The 17,633-nt window shown below is 39.9% G+C and overlaps 1 protein-coding gene across 1 annotated transcript in view; it reads right to left on the reverse strand.

The window, feature by feature from the left end:
• Positions 1 to 17,633, reverse strand: part of ctnnbl1 (catenin, beta like 1) — a 68,612-nt gene that overhangs the window by 23,654 nt on the left and 27,325 nt on the right. The window contains exons 12-13 of the mRNA XM_040013699.1: positions 2,927 to 3,024; positions 1,577 to 1,657 (exon numbers count right to left, since the gene is read on the reverse strand). Coding sequence (XP_039869633.1) covers positions 1,577 to 1,657; positions 2,927 to 3,024 — 179 coding nt within the window. The remainder of the gene's footprint in view (positions 1 to 1,576; positions 1,658 to 2,926; positions 3,025 to 17,633) is intronic.

The following is a 17,633-nucleotide window of genomic DNA, read 5'->3' on the forward strand; positions in this document are numbered from 1 at the left end:
CTGAACATCTATATTGCAGTGTGATTTAGCTGGTGGACAATACAAAACCATGTCTGTCTGATATTGCGCTGCGGTCCACATTTTTTCCCCCCGTCAGTGGACAATTCCAACTCAGAGTTTATCTTGTGCTGTTGCGATGACCTGCTGCAGACTGCTCAAGTAACTCACAGACCTGTCTCTTAACTTCCTTCTCTTCCTCTCTCTCTAAATGTATTCAACCTAGCAATGCTTCTGTACGTGTCCTTTAAAAGAGTGTCGACGCAACACCACAGATAAACCACCTGATAAATGAGCTCTTACTGACAATACATTTCCCTCTTCCCATTTTCTGACACTCTGAATAGGCCACCTGTCCAGGGGGGTACCCCGCCTCGTGCCATATGACAGCTGAGATAGGCTCCAGCACTAGCATGACCCTGAATTGGACAAGTGGTTAAGAAAATGAAGGAATGGATGGACGGACTTTTATAAAACATTAAACTAAATTAGGCTGTTCATCACTTATAAAAAGGGCCATAAATCTTGAGTAAATGGCCCCAAAGGTTTCTCTATCTATAGCCTTTAATACACACACAAACTCTTCCAGGCCTGGAAAGGGAATGCAGGAATGGTAAGTTCTGGGCAACTTATCTGGGTGCATTCAGTACAGACTATTCACTGTGCCGTCCACAAACGCAGGACAAAGCTTAATCATGCAAAGACGAAGCCATATTTGAACAAGGTCCAGAAATAGTGCTTCTCTGTTCTGCGGTCCAATGAATTTACATTTCTGCTTAGAAAACATGGACGCTGTGTCCTAAAGAGGAGAAGGATCATCCAATTTGTCATCAGTCCTCAACGCCAAGGTCTGCATCTCATATGGTACGGCGGTACATTGGTTCTTATGGAACTGGCAGCTTGCACAGCTGGAAATGTACCATCAGTGGTGAAAGATCTATTCAAGTTTTACAGCAACATAAGCTCCCATCCATTGTCTTTTTCAGGCAGGGCCTTGCATATTTCAGCAAGGCAACGCAAAGCTGCATACTGCAGCTTTTACAATAGGATCCTCTATCAGACAAGAACGGGAAAAAAACACTCTCTCAAAAGTCTAGCAGCTGCTCTCCTCAGTCCCAGACATTTACAGACTGTTGTGAAAAGAAGAGGGGATGGCCTTCACCCATGTTGATGCCATCAAATTAAAAATAACTCTAGTTTCGCCTGAAATGGTAAATTTCTTCCATGTTTTTTTAATCCATTGTGAGTAAGACATTGCTTAATGGTATTTGGAAATCATTGCATTCTGTTCTTAGTTATATTTTACAGAGCTTTATTGGAATTTGTCTTGTCCTACAAAACAAACAAATCAAAAAGATCAAACCAACCCAAAACAGAAAAACGCCTGTATAGCAATATTACTCCGAATAATGTCTCAGTGACTCATAATTCATTGGTGGCTTTTGTTTGTGGTCAATAATAAAATCCAGGAAACATGAATGCATAATGTAAATTCATCATCAAATCAAAAAGCCTCACTGACAGACTGAGAGGGTAAGAGGGAGGGATGGGGAAAAGGAATAAAAGAAGAGATGCTTACATGTTTCTCTCCTTCAATCCTTTTGTCAGCCTGTTGAACAGCCTCGAGGTACTTAAAATGCAACTCCATCAGTCGATCAACCTGGAGAGAAAATGAAATAGAGCAAAGTAGAAAAAAAGTGAGAGATGCAAAGTGGAAAAAAGAAACATAAAGAGGACACTACAAAGCAGGGCAAAAGCAGGATGAAGCTCTGCGAGCATATATGGAAAAATTCTAACAGGGACAAACAAATTCCACCTTCTTAAAATGAAGTAACAATAGAAAAATACATTTCCAATTTCATATTTCTTTTTATATGTTAGTATGCCACTGATCATCCCCTCATTCATTTGGCTACAGACCTTTTGCAGGGAGGAACCTATGGAGTGGCAAACAAAGAGAAGAAAACACAAGCTTCCCTTATTGCCTTAACATATCGCCAGACGCTGGATACAAACCTTAAAAGCTGATTAAAATGAGACTCTAGGTTGCCTCAGTAGTGAGAAAGCTATCGACATTTGATTTGTACCACAGGCATTTTCAAAAAAAAGTCATGCATCCAATAAAATGGCCTTGAGCCACAGGCTGAATATGACACATTTGGGCACATGTGAGTAGGATCGTGGGAGTTGAGGTGGGTGGTGGGAGAGTGTGCAGTGTGTCGAGCTGTCAGGTTTGACATCATAATTGCTTTCTCACATTCTGCAACATATGGGAGACGGTATACACAGGTACAGAGTGACTCGATGACCTCGGTGTATTTAACCTCTCTTGTAACGTCTTAGAACTGGTTTCTGGAAAAAATAGAACTACTGCAGACTGGTTCAGGTAAAGGTGTTCCCCAAGTGTGTGGAAGCTGAATGCTGCTCTCATCTAGGGGTTAAACATTATATAAGATCAAATATTAGCAAGTGTGGATGAATCACAGAAAGAGAATCCAATATGGAAAGCTTCGTTGCCTGTAAGTTTCATTCTAGTATTTGGGTAAAAACCTGTTGCAAACATATGACAAAGTGCAGAATAACCCTTGCTGTAAGGCTACTTAAGCTCAGTCATGCTGTAGTAGTATTCACAGCCTTCTCTCACCGATCCTGACACATTTGAGTCAGGATTGGACCATTATCTACTCCTAATATTGATCAGTGCGTTTCTATTGCACAGAGTACAAAGCAATTTTAGAAAATATATTTTTAAGTCATTTAAATTTAGGAAATACAGTACACCTGCTCTGAATGAAAAAAAAACAACAACTGGTAATGAAGGCAACAACACAGTCTGATGAAGCACTCAAAAACATGAGATGCAAAACAAAAAGGGGTTGCAAGGCAAGAAGAAGAATGAAGAAACCAGCAAGACGACAATGATACAAACCTTCTCACAGTCGTTCTCCGTGAACTTGCTGAGGAGCCTGCTTCTCTGCTGGGACTTGAGATTTCTCAGCATGGAGGCGATGATGGAGCAGACGTGTTCTGAGAAAGAGTAAAGTGAGAAGAGAAAAGCTCATCAACGACACAAAATATCTCTCAAATATCTCAAGCACGGCATCGCTTCACTGAAGACCTCACAGGGGTTTACAGTAAGCTTAAAACCCAACAGGTGCATGATCATTCACCACAGTTACAGTTAAAGCAAACAGTCTCAAACTCTTAAGAAAAAAGAACCGATTACCGCAAAGCTCATTCTCACCCACATCCACAGAAAGGACAAATCGATTAGCACTTGATAATTTGCAATTAGAGCACGCAGCCGGCTAAGCGTGGATACTCTTACAGAGAGTGCACAGAATGAGAGGAGGGAAAAATGTTAATGAAATTTAGAAATCAATTTTCATTTTAGGGCATGCTGGAACATGCTAAATGGTTTTGGCTGTGGCTGAATTACATTTATCGGGGTGATAGAAATTCGTCTGTGGCAGCTCTGGGGCCATTTAGCAAGCAGGAGGTCTAGAAACATGTTAATTGACTGAATTAGCAACAAACACCAGTTAGTCACATTGAGTGCCCTTGTTAGCCAAATTCATGCTATGTAAGACGTGTTATCTCATTCAAAGACCTTCTTAGTCACAAAGCGGCACCAAAAGGCAGCAATCATAGCATAATATTGCTCCATGATATTGAATGGGAAATGCAGTGTACACACAAGGGGGGAAGAGAATATGACATTGTAAAATCTCTGGATATACAGAGTGGAGGGGGAAAAAATGTAATTGGACTTTATCAACAAGAGGTCAATATTCTCTCTCAACGAGGCTTTGCAGTTGCTAAGCAACAAGAGTGCAGGAATCAATCCCATTTCTACTTTTTAAAAGGGGTCGTATTTGCTGTCAGCTCCCTTTGTGCAATCCCCTATGACCCGCAGGCTCTCTACCCACAAGAAGTGAAGGCTGGGAACACTTAAGGCTCTAACACCTGCCAGATGTAGCCTTTTCAGAATATAGAAATATCCATCAAAAGCAGAGGAAAAAAAAAACGTGTGAAAATGAACCAGAGTACAATGCAAAATAAACTGGAGTTGCAGTGTTTCAGCATGGCAATTCAGCGGAAATGTAAAATGTAACAAAAGCTAAAAATTAAACAATAAATGTGTATTCCTGCTAAATCTGCAAGCCAAATATTTGGTTATTTTAACACTTCTGTTCGCATCTATTGCTCTTCTATCAAACTAAATCCCTCCAATGTTTTACATCAAACTTCTAATAATTTACTCAATACTTCTGATGTAATTAAAGTCCCTGAAACTGTAGCTTTGTGCTTTAATTATGCCTCTAAGCAACCAAATATTCTTGAATAAAAAACAGCTTTTAGTTATTTGTTGACACAGAGAAAAGGTAATGTTGGTGATAAGCCCTATATGGGCATGGCTTAATCAGGTGTGACATACGGTGATGGCAAAATAACAACACCACGGTTATATTTTGATTCAAATATTATTAAACTCTGATTCATTAAAATTTGAGAATTCAATACGTGAAACTTTCAAGGCATTCTGAATTCACATTATCCATATCTCAACAGTCACTGCAAGAATGCCCATGTCTAAAGTAGACCAACTTTTTGATTTATACTGCTGTGATATGTTTGTTTACAGGAGTAAATTAAAGATTAATTAACCATACTTCAAATTTTGACACACTAAAATCACCTCAGCACTATTAAAATCCTTTATATCATCATGACACATCAGAACAAAGGAAAAAATAAATGAACTATTTCTGACTGGTTCAGAGGTATCACAAGTATCTGCTCAGGCTGCACATCAGGACGGTTCAGTCCAAAGATCCCTTATTTTAATGTAGACAGCCTTATTTCCTGTACACAAAGACAAGGAGGCTAAATGCCATTTCCAAAAGGACACTACTTTATCAACTTGATCCAAGTGGTAATTGATGTCACCACCTCCACGCCCTGCCGGGGAGGCTATTGATCGCTGGCTGCAGAATGTTCTTTCCAAAGAGTTTAAAACTAAGCAGAGACTGCTCCTTTGAGATTTGTGAAGGAGGTGGGAGCGGGATTACATTGTGGCTACCAGATAAAGGGCAAAGCTGAGTAAAAATAAGCTTCCTCATCTGTCTTTAGAAAAGTGTGCAATCAATACCTCATTTAAATGTTTTCTTTCAAACCTCCTTCGGTATTTCACTATGGGAAGCGCCCTCTGGCGTGACCAATCACGGAAGCGCCACTACCACCACGCCTGTTAAAGACAAACCAATTACTTCAAGGACAAGGGCCCCCCCAACCCCTGGCCCCTACACTAGGCATTCTCACTTTCTTCCCTGTAAAGATTATAAGAGCTCCTCAGCGGTCCTCAACCAGGATAATTAATTTAATCTGTTCATTGACGCAGCCAATAAGGTTGTTCAAGAACGTGTTTTTTTTTTTTTTAGTTTTCGGGAACATCTATTATGCTGTAGCTTTGTATTTTCATTGAGGAAATAATAGCAGTTGTCGCGTTACTGCTAGCACATCCTGTGCCTTTGGTAGAATTGTGGGTATGTACTAGGGGTGCAACGATACACAAAATTCATGGTTCGGTTCGATACTCTGGTGTCACGGTTCAATATTTTTTCGATACAAGAAAATGTTCATGCCTTTTTAATTTGTCATTTATTAAAATTATAAATATATATTTTAACTCAAAAGTATGGTTTTTAAATGTAATGTTGCTGAAACAACAAATTAAAAAAATAAATAAATCTATCTGATCGAGAAATCACTCATCTTTGGAAAAGAGAGTTTATTACAGAGAAATGGCTCTTTCCAAAATAAAAACTATACTATACGCTTCTTCTGGGCTATATTCTCAGCAGCATATTAAACATATCAGGTCCCCATAAGGAGAATCATGTGCTAACGGCTGTCTAAATGACTCGGGTAAAGTTTGTAGCATGCATGCTTGTTGTTTTTGTCTGCTTCCACTTGTCTTTGCACTAGGGTGCTGTCGGTGTAAATGTGCAGTGATATTCGTTGTGTTCCCACTAGTGCTGTCAGTGTTAATCTCGTTAAAATGACATTAACGCCATAACGCAGCAAATCTCCGTTAACGAGTTACCGCGGATCGCCCCGTGCGTGGGGCTGGATGGGGTCAACACGTTAACAAGCTAACTGTGCTAACGCACTAGTTCCCACCAATTGAGCATTGCGTGGCACATCCGACATATTGTTTTTCTTTTGTCCATGACGCGCTTACCATCAGGGTCATGCTTCACATGAAAACCAAGATAGTTCCAAACGCCAGATCTGAATGAGGGTGGGGGAGGTTCAGCTTCGAGCTTAGCTTCTGTCTTGCTAGCTTGCGCTGCGCTCAGTGGATCTGCACTCGACAGTGCAGCCTAGGCACAGTAGTTGAACACAGATTCACTGAGCGCTCAACACAGACAGCATTGTCAGAAGGAAAGTTGATAAAATAAATAAAAAAAATTTGTATTGTTCGATACATACAGTGGGGCAAAAAAGTATTTAGTCAGCCACCGATTGTGCAAGTTCCCCCACTTAAAATGATGACAGAGGTCAGTAATTTGCACCAGAGGTACACTTCAACTGTGAGAGACAGAATGTGAAAAAAAAAATATCCATGAATTCACATGGTAGGATTTGTGAAGAATTTATTCGTAAATTAGGGTGGAAAATAAGTATTTGGTCACCTCAAACAAGGAAAATCTCTGGCTCTCACAGACCTGTAACATCTTCTGTAAGAAGCTTTTCTGTCCCCCACTCGTTACCTGTATGAATGGCACCTGTTTGAACTCATCATCTGTATAAAGGACACCTGTCCACAGCCTCAAACAGTCAGACTCCAAACTCCGCCATGGCCAAGACCAAAGAGCTTTCGAAGGACACCAGGAAAAGTATTGTAGACCTGCACCAGACTGGGAAGAGTGAATCTACAATAGGCAAGCAGCTTGGTGTGAAAAAATCAACTGTGGGAGCAATCATCAGAAAATGGAAGACATACAAGACCACTGATAATCTCCCTCGATCTGGGGCTCCACGCAAGATCTCATCCCGTGGGGTCAAAATGATCATGAGAACGGTGAGCAAAGATCCCAGAACCACACTGGGGGGACCTGGTGAATGGTACCTGCAGAGAGCTGCAGGTCCAAAGTAACAAAGGTCACCATCAGTAACACACTACAACGGCAGGGAATCAAATCCCGCAGTGCCAGACGTGTTCCGCTGCTGAAGCCAGTGCATGTCCAGGCCCGTCTGAAGTTTGCCAGAGAGCACATGGATGATACAGCAGAGGATTGGGAGAATGTCATGTGGTCAGATGAAACCAAAGTAGAACTTTTTGGTATAAACTCAACTCGTCGTGTTTGGAGGAAGACGAATACTGAGTTGCATCCCAAGAACACCATACCTACTGTGAAGCATGGGGGTGGAAACATCATGCTATGGGGCTGTTTTTCTGCCAAGGGGACAGGACGACTGATCCGTGTTAAGGGCAGAATGAATGGGGCCATGTATCGTGAGATTTTGAGCCAAAACCTCCTTCCATCAGTGAGAACTTTGAAGATGAAACGAGGCTGGGTCTTCCAACATGACAATGATCCAAAGCACACCGCCCGGGCAACAAAGGAGTGGCTCCGTAAGAAGCATTTGAAAGTCCTGGAGTGGCCTAGCCAGTCTCCAGACCTCAACCCCATAGAAAATCTGTGGCGGGAGTTGAAAGTCCGTGTTGCTCGGCGACAGCCCCAAAACATCACTGCTCTCGAGAAGATCTGCATGGAGGAATGGGCCAAAATACCAGCTACTGTGTGTGCAAACCTGGTAAAGACCTATAGTAAATGTTTGACCTCTGTTATTGCCAACAAAGGTTATGTTACAAAGTATTGAGTTGTATTTTTGTTATTGACCAAATACTTATTTTCCACCCTGATTTACGAATAAATTCTTTACAAATCCTACCATATGGATTCATGGATTTTTTTTTCACATTCTGTCTCTCACAGTTGAAGTGTACCTCTGGTGCAAATTACTGACCTCTGTCATCATTTTAAGTGGGGGAACTTGCACAATCGGTGGCTGACTAAATACTTTTTTGCCCCACTGTATGCGTACCGAACCAAAAGCACTGTATCGAACGGTTCAATACCGATACGAGTATTGTTGCACCCCTAGTATGTATGGACATGTTTTATTTTTTTATGAAGCCAGACATAAAGTCAAGAGAGCAGTGTGACTGGACCTTGTTTCTGAACTTTCGTCCCCCGGGCTAATTAGCTGCTAGGGTGGAGGAATGGCAAGCACGCGCAGTCTATTCATGAGTCTATTCATGAGTGTTAATAACTGTTGCCAGGGGCTACAGGCTACAGTTTGCAACGAAACCAACCATTTACAATGGCGTGGTGGGTTCAATGGCCACAGAGCAAGCCAAAAAGGCTTTAGAGAGCAAAATATCCTCTCTCTCTTAAGCTGAGGAGCGGTATCTAGGCTTTTATTCCAGACATTTCCAAATTCCGAAAAGGTGGGGGATCATTTGGTCCCATTCTGAAATTAACGCTCCCTCAGTTCTCACCTCAGAAAATACAAATTCAGAATGTTGACACAAAATGTGTTGTTTCGATCTATTCACATCGATAGATCTACAAGACACTCATTTCCACATTTCCAGTGCTGGATAAATGCTAATTCTTTAGGTTTGCGTTCCAGGGCATAGCCTACAAATAACTCTGTTTCGCAACAGAAAGCTGGTCTCATTAACAGCTTGCTTGCGTTTAACTCGCCCCTGCCTTCATGCCTAAGGTTAGGGAGTCTACCTATAGCTGCCCCAGGATCTATCAGCTTTTCCTCCGCCATTTGCTGCTGAGAGCCAGAGGTGGCTTAACTCACTTTGTCCTGTCCGATCATTAGCAATCTGGGAGTAGGCTATATCTCCCATAGTGAGATACCACAATTGGTTTTCAGAGAACAGAGGTTATACAAGTAACCAAAAACTGTGCTTTACTTTTGAATAATGAGTGTAACAACTGGGGGGGGGGAGCAATCCACAACAAAGTCCTTCAAAAAGTCACAAAAGAAGACAACACTAGATCAATGGATATTGCCGTTATTAATGTCAAGCAACAATGTCGTCTGAAAAGCCTACCTCACCGTGTTAGAGTTGCATCATTGCTGACAATAAGACAAAGCGAGACTGCTGTTAGTGTTTGCACTTCCAAAAAGTAATGTACGAAACCCTCGAGTAAACTTAAACTACTTCACAACAGTGAACAAGATCCCTGTCAAATATTCCTAGAAATATTTGCACTCACATTACCCAATGTATAATATTCCAATTGCAAATATTCACTCATCCTCCATCAATCATTCATCATTTGCATTTGCCTTGCCCCAGGGGATCCATAGCACTAAGTTAACATGCAAATAACCCTCAGGGGCCTGGATTCATTTATTGATTGACAGTTAAAGGAAGCATGGTGTAATTCTGAATGACAGAAGAACAGATAGGTGGTAGCTAAATGATAGACGGATTGAGTCTGGAATAAGAGCACCCTGGGGAGAGCAATCAGCCTCTCAGCACCACAGGATAGACTGTCAGGAGGTGCCTGAAGGAGCATGAATGAATTGTGGTTTTGTTTGTTTGATTTATTTCATTGCTATCAATTTGCTATCATTAGCTTGGCTAAGTTTAAAAACTTAATCTACATATTGCCCCTAGGAAATGCATAATACATCTTGTTCCAATACCTGTTGGTGGGTACACAGTCTGATAATTTGGGAACTTGGGTGGAAATTTGCAGTCCTGGATGTTTTCAGCTGCCACAGTAACTAATGTTTCTGTCCTATTTTTGTCATAATTGAAGCAGTCATCTGTTTAATTAGCATCTTCACGGTTCCTCAGATGAGTACATAAACAGGTATCTGAGAGTATGTTCTTGGAAGCAGAAATGGATTTGTGGGCAGAAATGACAAAAATTAAGGTTTATTTATGCTCCTGTTGACAAAATGCAGGCCATCCTGATGACTTAACACACATGACATGTAGAATCTGTTTGAATATTTTGTGAGTTAAAATTATTCTTCTTAATACAGCTGTACACACCAACCGCACAATTTCCATAGAAGAATTTGTGGCATTTGTTTTTCTTTTAACCAAGCTTGAATTTTCAGATGCGAATAAACAGATCTGACCAATCAGACCACTGTGCTTGCAGCTCAAAATGCGCACAGGTACTGGATATACAAATAGTAAAATAATACTATTTTACCTCAGACACAGATAGATGCTGCTTCGGCTCAATTGGCTCTCTAAAATTGTTTTTCTGTCTCAAATGTGGTCCCAACTCTAAAAGCAAAACCCCAAACTGCCCAACTGAGATCCTGAAATATGTACGAAAGCGGCCATGATAGAGCTTGAAATCTTGGATCAAACCATGAAATTCTCCCTGGTGCTTGCTTGTCTTGAGAATTGGATGAACCCAGAATCTCCATTTCTTCCGTTTTCTGTGCAGAAATACCAGGTCCAGCTTGTCATCACTAAATTTCGACTTTTCTTTTTCCACTAAAATGCAAGTTCATATCCAAAAAAATTCAGAATTTAGCATCACTTTTTTTGCAATGGACTTGGTGAGTAAAAGGCCTTTAGAGGTTCCTCTGTAGGATAAGGTCTGGAGAAAGAGACCAAAGGCCACATCTTCGGATTCATTCATTATGTTTCTCAGTAAGATTTTCAGACTTTGTAACACAGTATACAGTACAGTTTTGCTTTATGGGAGCAGTTTTTGTATACAAAGTGTATATGGTTCTAGTCTATATTTGTCAGAATAGCCATGATCACAGATGAACTACAGGCAATGTAGCAATTTGTATGTAATTTGTATGGGACATCTAATGTTGTCCTTTCTGAGATGTAGCAAACAATAAGAGTTCCTTTACTAATGGAATTAAGCAAGGATGCTGCCAGGTTGGAATTTGTGGCAGGACACTTGACGTCTGCTCAGCATGCATTTTTCAGACCATTTTTTCCAACGAAAAAAAAAAAAGCAGCTGTCAGGTCAAATCAACTGTGCTGGACACACGCAGACAGCTCCACCAGGTAATATAAGAGAATTTTAAGGTTGCACTGTTATTGCTGTTAAACAGGTGTTAAAGTGGAACGGACCGATCCAGAATGGGAATTCCAGTTAATTAGTAGTCTAATCTGATAGGCAGTTTCCTAAAGAAAACTATCAAGAAAGTTATTTACCTCTGTGTTGCAACTTGTGTGTTGCCCACAGTTGATGGGATGAAGATGCTTGTTCAGTACTTAGAAAGTAATGTCATCCCACAGTCAACTTATGTCTTCAACACATCCTTTCTTCTTGTAATCACTTTGACGTATTCATGCTCCAGATATCAATAAAGTTGCCTGGCTAAAACTACAGAAGATCAGAAGGGAAGGAAAAATGTTCATGTGTGATAATTCATTTTCAGAGACAGAGAAAGGTGTTAAAAAGAGAGGACCGTAGAAGAAGCTGTGAGATTATTTTCAGAGGTAAGGACTGCTCAGTGAAATCTGAAACACTAAAATTCTAAAGGTTGGGTAAAGTTCTAAATTTAGAGATTTTTTTTTTACAATAGCTTCAGGATTTATTGATGATCTGTTGCTGAATTTATGTATTTTTTTCATATAGTGAAAAACATAAAAACAAAATGAAGTACAGCAGTTTTGTTGCATCAAAATACACTTTCGTGCAGGCTAAACTGGTTATTGCGCAGTATTCTGATGAAGACTGCAATATTGGACCGATGCCGGGCAAGCTCTGGTGTTCTTGGTAAATGTCAGATTATATCAAGAGTAGCAGACAGTAATTTAAATTTTGTTAAACTATCTAATTTACAAAGTGCAATAAAACCTAAAGCAGCAACAGCAGCATGGGTCAGCTGGTCACAACCTGTATGCAAAGAAAATAAACAGGAGCTCACGATACAATTTACGTGTCTTATTTGTAAGTGATTTTTTTCCCTTGCTGCATTGTTACACCAGAGAACAAGGGTTCACAGCTACCTGCCAAATCCCACTTTAACCCATGCTATTAATCCATTTCTGACAGACAGTATATGACAGCAGAGCAATCATTTTCTAAACACTACAATAGGTCTTATAAACAAAAAAAAAAAAAAAAATGCTTTTTGTACGGTATATTATTAGTATATTATATATTTGTTCCACCTTGTTGCACCAAACAACCCGTGCATTGGAAACGGCTGAGTTTATTACTTGCTACTACTACTAAGTAGAGCAGGGCGATATGGCCAAAAATATTTATCACAATATATATTTGAAAATTTGCGATAACGATATAACTGATGATATAATTGATGCGAGACAAAATACAACTCCACAACTTTACCAGCGCAAAAAAACCCCATCCATTTATTTTCACTTAAACAAGCAGCTGTTTTTTATGTGCATTAAAGCGATATAAAAATTGAACAGTGCAAATGCAAATTCCTTGCTGAAAGTTTAACCAAAAGCCATTTCCAGTAGAAATGGGCTGACATATCCTGAGCATAACCATGAATAATAACCACTGAAGTTAAAAAGAGGTGCTTTGCAACATTAAACTGCAGTGTGCCAAATAAAAAAGTCAAATATGTATTTTTCGGCCCATAAGGTGCACCGGATTATAAGGCACATTAAGCAAAACAAAGCAGTCAGATAAATCAAACTTTATTCAACTCATTTTTCTTGCTTCCTCCACTTCTGTACCATTGATTCATTAATGCTGTATTCTATCACAGCTGCTCTATTCCCATGTTGTTGCAGTATATTAATGACTAGCCTTCTATTGTGGATGGATTGTCTCAGTTGTTCTCCTGACTTAAGTTTGGTCCGTTTACAGCATCCTGCCATGCGATTGCATTTGTCTCTAACCGTCAGGAACCCTCACGTTAACTTTTATCGAGTGGAAAAGTGTTAGTGTTCATCCTCCAGCTTCACTGTTTATGTTATGCTAACATAGTTGTGTCGCTAGCGATCACGTAGCACATCATTATATACCACCTAGCCCAACCTCAGTAACCTTACAAACGTCACTGCTGTTTAGTTTCCTGTCTGGAAGTGATAGCAGAGCTGTACGTTTGAATTTTTTCAGAAATCTCTCAGTCAGAACATGGTATATCATGCATAGGTAACTAGCGAAAATAGCGAGCTAACGTCCTGTTAACTTCTAACTCCGTTAAATGTAATAAATTCTGTTTTCATTGATGCCTGGATGTTAAACTTCATAGTTAAACCTGGTAAAGCAGCAATGCTGATTGCTTTATTAAAGATGAAAGAATTTAGACAGTTTTTAACTCTCAGTGATGCTGCAGTGTTCGTTTGACTTTGGGACCTTGGGAGTTGAGGACACAGATTACTCCCAGATTTAAGAGCACCTTAGTCCGACAAATTTGGCAATAACGACGGCCCACTTGCATGTTCTACAAAAAGAAATGTACTTTAGTGGGTATCTGACAGACAAACACCAAACCAGTTCCACATCACTGAAGTGGCACCATTTTTACAAACCAAATCTGGTTCATCCTCACTCAACGATCCGCTTTCTCCCTTCTCATTCTCCGTTGCCGCAATGCTTTTTCGGCCATGTGCGTATGAAAACAAAGGCACTGCGCATGCAGGTTTTACCCATATTCTATCGCGATATTTCATTTTCTTATTGTTGCCTAACATTGTACTGGTATTATCGTGAACGGTATAATATGGCCCAGCCCTACTACTAAGTAATACATTTCGCCTAAATGTTGTCCAAGTCCCTTTCTGATCAGTCTGTTGAAATAAACCGTTTATATACAGTACAAGTTAATATACCCCAGCACATTTCATTACAGTTTACAGAGATAAAACATGATCCCCCTACAGAGAAAAGGCCAAATATGAAGATGTTAATTAGATATGTCTTTACACAAGGCTCTAACAGCATATCTCTCCCTCTGAAATACACTAATAATAGGATTAACACAGCACGACTACGACAACACAGTTTGCAATCATACTTGTAAAATGTTACTGATACCAATCTATGCCTAAAACGTCTGTGCTGGGAGAAGGATGAATAAAGGAGATTTCTATTTGATTCTGGGCTTTTTTCCCGAAATATACAAGTTTCATCTTAATATCTAGATAACCAAGTTTTTCCATTATAGTCATTTATCTAATGTCATATATTTTACTATGCATTCATGCTTTAAGAAAAAAAAATCTCATTTGTTAATATCAGAGAAGAGATGCTTGTGATAAAGTAATAAGATGATAGAGTTTGATGTTTCTTCTTTGTAATGAAATCTCTTATTGAGGACGAGGAGGAGGAGTGGAGTTGCTTTCATAAAGGGATGCCGTTTCCATCAAATGGTCTATTCCATCTTTTATACCCACAACGTGTATATCTTTCAGACCTGCAGAGCCATAAAACATGATGGTGCTTCTGGTCTCTTTCTGGCAGCATGTCTCACTCATTACCTATAGTAGTGCAGTCATTAGAAAATAAGGGTTGCGATACGGCCGTTTGCAGCACTGGAAGGTGTTTGCGTGGCATTCAAAATGTATCATGCACAAAGGCCTCTGTTCCCTCTCTCACCACCAAACAAACACGCACATGCACACAAGTGCACACACAAAAAAACAAACACTTTTCTGAGTTGGAGCCGGAGAAAGAGCTAGGACTATTGTGCCTCACCATGTAAATTAGTTGTTTACTTCTGTTCCCTCCCGCACTCGCTCACATCATTAGCCACCTAAATATAACAACCGGCTGCCACCAATTTCCATCATACAATCTCATTTCACTGGTAATGACAGAGTACATACACCAATAAACCGAGACCCTAAAACAAGGTGAATGGCGGTGTCGAGACAAGAATACTTATGAGCACAGAAATGTAATTTGTTGTTTGGGTTTTTTCTTTTCTCTGCGTCTTTTCAGTGTTTTCTCGCCACTTACAATGCCTCTATTAATTATGCCATTCTGTGTGCTAACTTGGTCTGGCAATCCCTGGTCATTTGGGCTGTGCTAATTTCAAAAAGGATTTCACAGGGATCAGTCTTCACAAAAAAGTTTATGATAGAGAGACTAATAGAGTGAATGTAACCAAGGGGACTGTGGATAGAAGGACAGCGAGGTGCATACTTCCTAATTACTTCTGTTTGAAGCGCATGATAGTTAATTAATCTACACTGTTATGTTATTCCAGAGAACCACTTGAGTCACACTATATTCAATTAGAAGTCTTACGGAGAAGGAGGGTTCACTCTTATATTGTGACAGACAACTCATTACATCTATTGCTGTTTGACGAATCAATACAGACGTGATTGGGAAAGTTACGCAGGTCCCATTTGTAACCACAGAGAATAATAACAGTAATCATGTGCCAAATATCAAACTAGGAGCACTATATTGATTCTATGAAGTTATTTTGAGTCCCCCTCCCCCCAATGATTATGTTTGTATTTGAAAAAAAATAATAATAATAATAATAATAAAATAGAAAATAGAAAATAGTAGAGATGCACAAAATCAGAATTAGTCTGCTTCATGCACAGTGGTGGAGGCAAACAGCTGTCCACACAAGTTCAACAAAGTAAATATAAGTAAAGTAAAAAGGCAGCTAAAGCAGCTGGTGTGCCACACACACACACACACACACACACACACACACACACACACACACACACACAGTTTCAATAAAAAGTATGTAATTTACTAGTTGGTGTAATGCTGCATAAAAATTAGAATAAACAAAACACTTAAAAGACAATTTTGAATTCATTGTATGCCTGTTGCTTATATCTGACAGGAAATATGTGCAGTATTTTGGTGTTGCTGGTATAACCTCTTCCTCTTTATCATTAATAGAAATCTTGAACTGTTAAGAGAAATGTAGAAATTTGTTCGAGTGAACTATCCTCTTTGTAGCTTTGGATAAAAACATGGAAGATTACCGTAATTGTCGGGCTATAAGCCGCTACTTTTTGCACAAGCTTTGAACCCTGCGGCTTTTAATCAGGTGCGGCTTTTCTATGGATTGTCCATGAGCGGATTTGTTTTGTTTGTTCCGCTGTTGTACGGCACTACGTTGCCTGGCGGAAGGATCGGAGTTCAAGAGTGGTATGTTGGTCACATGTCCATCCGCCAGGCAACGTAGTGCCGTACGAAGTAGCGCGAAAAACAAACTTCAAAGTAGCACTACGCGTTCAGCTGGAGGCGTGGATGATGAGCGGCGATAAACTTGCAAAAAGCAAGTTATGCCCAACTCCACCACTGGATTCTGACAGCGTGGAAAAGTGTGAAAACATCCACGATCACCAACGGATTTCGAAGGGCTGGACTGCTGCCTGATGGAGAGGAGCCTCTTCAGAGGGTGTTCGACTCTGACACTGACAATGAGGATTTCTTTGGTTTTGAAAGTGACAACGAAAGAAAGGAGCTGAGAGTGGATGATGAAGCCACCCTGAGCCTGTTCGTTTCCGACACTGGAGAAGAGGACTTTGGTGGTTTTAGTGCGCAGGAAGAAGAGAAAGATGGTGGTGAATGACTGACTTTTCTTCTTGTTAAAGCCGTGTCACTGCACCTGAGCCTAAAAGGTAGTCTGAATCTATTTTTCTGGTGTGCTGTAGGTTAGTGTTATGTACTACATTTGTTACTCATTTATGAAGCACAGTACATGTTTTGTACTTGTAATTACCACTACTTGTACATATACCCTAAAAGGTTATGCAAATATGTACCCATAACTTGTTTTTCAAAATATTAATAAAAGTGGTGTGTCTCCAAACAGCCATCTCTTTCCTGACAATTCGATTTGTGCATATTCTCTTACATATGATAAGTCAACATTGAAACACCTGCGGCTTTTAGTCAGGTGCGGCTAATGTATGTACAAAACAGGATTTTGCCCTGATTTTAGCTTGTGCGGCTAATATTCAGGTGCGCTCTGTAGTCCAGGAAATACGGTAAGTTAGATTAACTGGTGCTTCTATAGTGCTTTGCCACGCTGAGCTTTGAAATGTTCTTTACTAGAAGCAACATTCACTGATTCATACACACATTTAATACAGCACTTTGATGTATGTGTTTAAGCACTCTATAGCTACCACTCCAAGCGATGCTTTCGAAACTCAAGGAGCCAGGGATCAAACCACTCACGTTCGCATTAGTGGATGGCTTGCGACACCTCCAGAGACACAGCCACCCATTTAATTAAAATACCTCACATTCCATAGGAGGGAAAATATTTTAACTCTCCAAATCCAAAAATGTAATATTTTTGAACATTTTTGTAGTTTGCAGTTTACAAGAGAAGTTGAAAATCTTGACATTTAAGAGAAATTCATTTAGTGCATATGTAATAAATTCCACCTGCCTACTTCCACCTTCAGTAGGAACTGTTCTGCATTTATGCTTTTTAAAAAAAAAAAAAATAATAATAATAATAATGTCATGTAATGATGCCTATAAAAAGGACCAGTAGTAATTCCCCAGTTTTTCCCTTGAAGACCACAAAACAGCCCAACTGAGCATGGTTTGATTTGGCCTAAAAACATCATTTTCTGATTCTGAGCTTGACCTCTTTAATCATTACTGCATATCACACTGTTG

The sequence above is a fragment of the Simochromis diagramma genome, unplaced genomic scaffold, assembly GCF_900408965.1.
Source record: "Simochromis diagramma unplaced genomic scaffold, fSimDia1.1 OVJJ01000705.1, whole genome shotgun sequence".
Classification (NCBI taxonomy): Eukaryota; Metazoa; Chordata; class Actinopteri; order Cichliformes; family Cichlidae; genus Simochromis; species Simochromis diagramma.